Below are 1,529 nucleotides of genomic sequence, written 5' to 3' on the forward strand. Positions count from 1 at the left end.
AAAAAAAACAAAAAAAATCTATTTATGCCTAGTATTCCATAATTAGAATGCTAAGCATGTGGAGTTATTTATATCCTACTGCTCAAGGTCATCGCCAAGGTGTGATTGCAAAAATTTTTAAAAATTGCAACCTCAGGCATAAATGGGTTAAAGCCACGTGGTTTGTAGTACTTTGTTATGGCAGGCCCAGCAAACTAACACCTAGAGTAGGATGGAAGTCATCTGGGCTTCCCTTTCCCAATTCTAATTAATTTACTTCAAAAAGCACTTTCACTTTCCAAGAACACACTGACTGTCTGAAGGTAAAGACGTGCTAGGTTTATAAATTCAAAGGTGGTATCCCACATAGTAGATGGTCTACCTAACTGGTAAACTGTCTGTACTCATTGGTTCTTGATTCATTAATTCTCCTGACTGGCAAATTGTGGCTTGTGGGCTCACTTGCAACAAATCTACAGATTACTGGGGTTTTGAGGAATGGCTCATAAACCATCCATTGTTCTTCTCTACCCACATAAAGTAGCATTTGCCCAAGTAGGACCCACATGCACCCCTGTACCCACCCCAGCCTCCACCATGTGCATGTTTCTTACATGTACACTTTCAGAATGAGGTCATCCTTTGTCTCTCCTGTTAGCAGGTCAGCGATGCTGAGAACTGCACAGCCAAAGGGTCGTCGGTACTGGACACTACAGGCATTCTTTTTTTCTCCTGCTCCCATTCGACCTGTTCAATTAAAGAGCAAGCATTACCCATGGAGCCATTTGATTAGATGCATCTGAGCTAGAGAAACATACAGCTATAAGATAGGCCATATGAAATGTAACTGGGCAATAAAGAGCACCCAGGTTGGGCATAACAGAAGATATTACTTCAGTTCTGGATTCTCCTCTCCAATCACCTAGCTGTGTGACTTTGGGTAAGCAGCTAAAATTCTGGGCATCAGTTGCCATCTATAAAACACAAAGATGAGAACAGATCCCATGTTTGGGAACCATCCCCTGGCCCCTGAGATTCGTGAAGGCATCCCAGGAAGTTCATGTCACTGAAGGCAGTAACGGTGACTCTTCCATTTTCTATTTTTAAACAAATTACATATTCAAAAAAACTATTTCAAAAATTTCACCTGTGACTAGAGTAGTTTGAGGTTGTCTGAAGTATGGCAAGTGAGCACAGGTGATCAAATGCGCATGCTCCTCACTCAGCTCTCAGGCTGTTCAGAACTCAGTTATCACCAAAATGGTTTTAACTGTTACAACGTTTTAACTTGTTTAAATTGTTACATGTTTAAAAATGTTATCAATATATTGTTTTAATTTATTGTTGGTATTTAATTATCGGTGGATTATTTTGAAGACAAAAAGCAAAAAGTACACTGAAGTTGAAATATAACAAGTTAATGTGGGAAAAAATGACTTTAAAAATCTGCAAATTTGTCCCTAGATGCTTTTCAACAGAGCCATAAATTGTTCCTATCTGAGCAAAATTCTCCTATAGCACATCAAGATATCTCCAGCAATTCCAAAATC

The 1,529-nt window shown here is 39.2% G+C and overlaps 1 protein-coding gene across 2 annotated transcripts in view; it reads right to left on the reverse strand.

The window, feature by feature from the left end:
* The window catches only part of DOCK4 (dedicator of cytokinesis 4), a 491,532-nt gene that overhangs the window by 222,106 nt on the left and 267,897 nt on the right, over positions 1-1,529 (reverse strand). For both annotated transcript variants that reach the window (XM_011999203.1, XM_011999202.1), the window contains exon 11: positions 594-726. In XM_011999203.1, the coding sequence (XP_011854593.1) occupies positions 594-726 (133 nt within the window). The remainder of the gene's footprint in view (positions 1-593; positions 727-1,529) is intronic.

Source organism: Mandrillus leucophaeus, unplaced genomic scaffold (assembly GCF_000951045.1).
Source record: "Mandrillus leucophaeus isolate KB7577 unplaced genomic scaffold, Mleu.le_1.0 Scaffold588, whole genome shotgun sequence".
NCBI lineage: Eukaryota > Metazoa > Chordata > Mammalia > Primates > Cercopithecidae > Mandrillus > Mandrillus leucophaeus.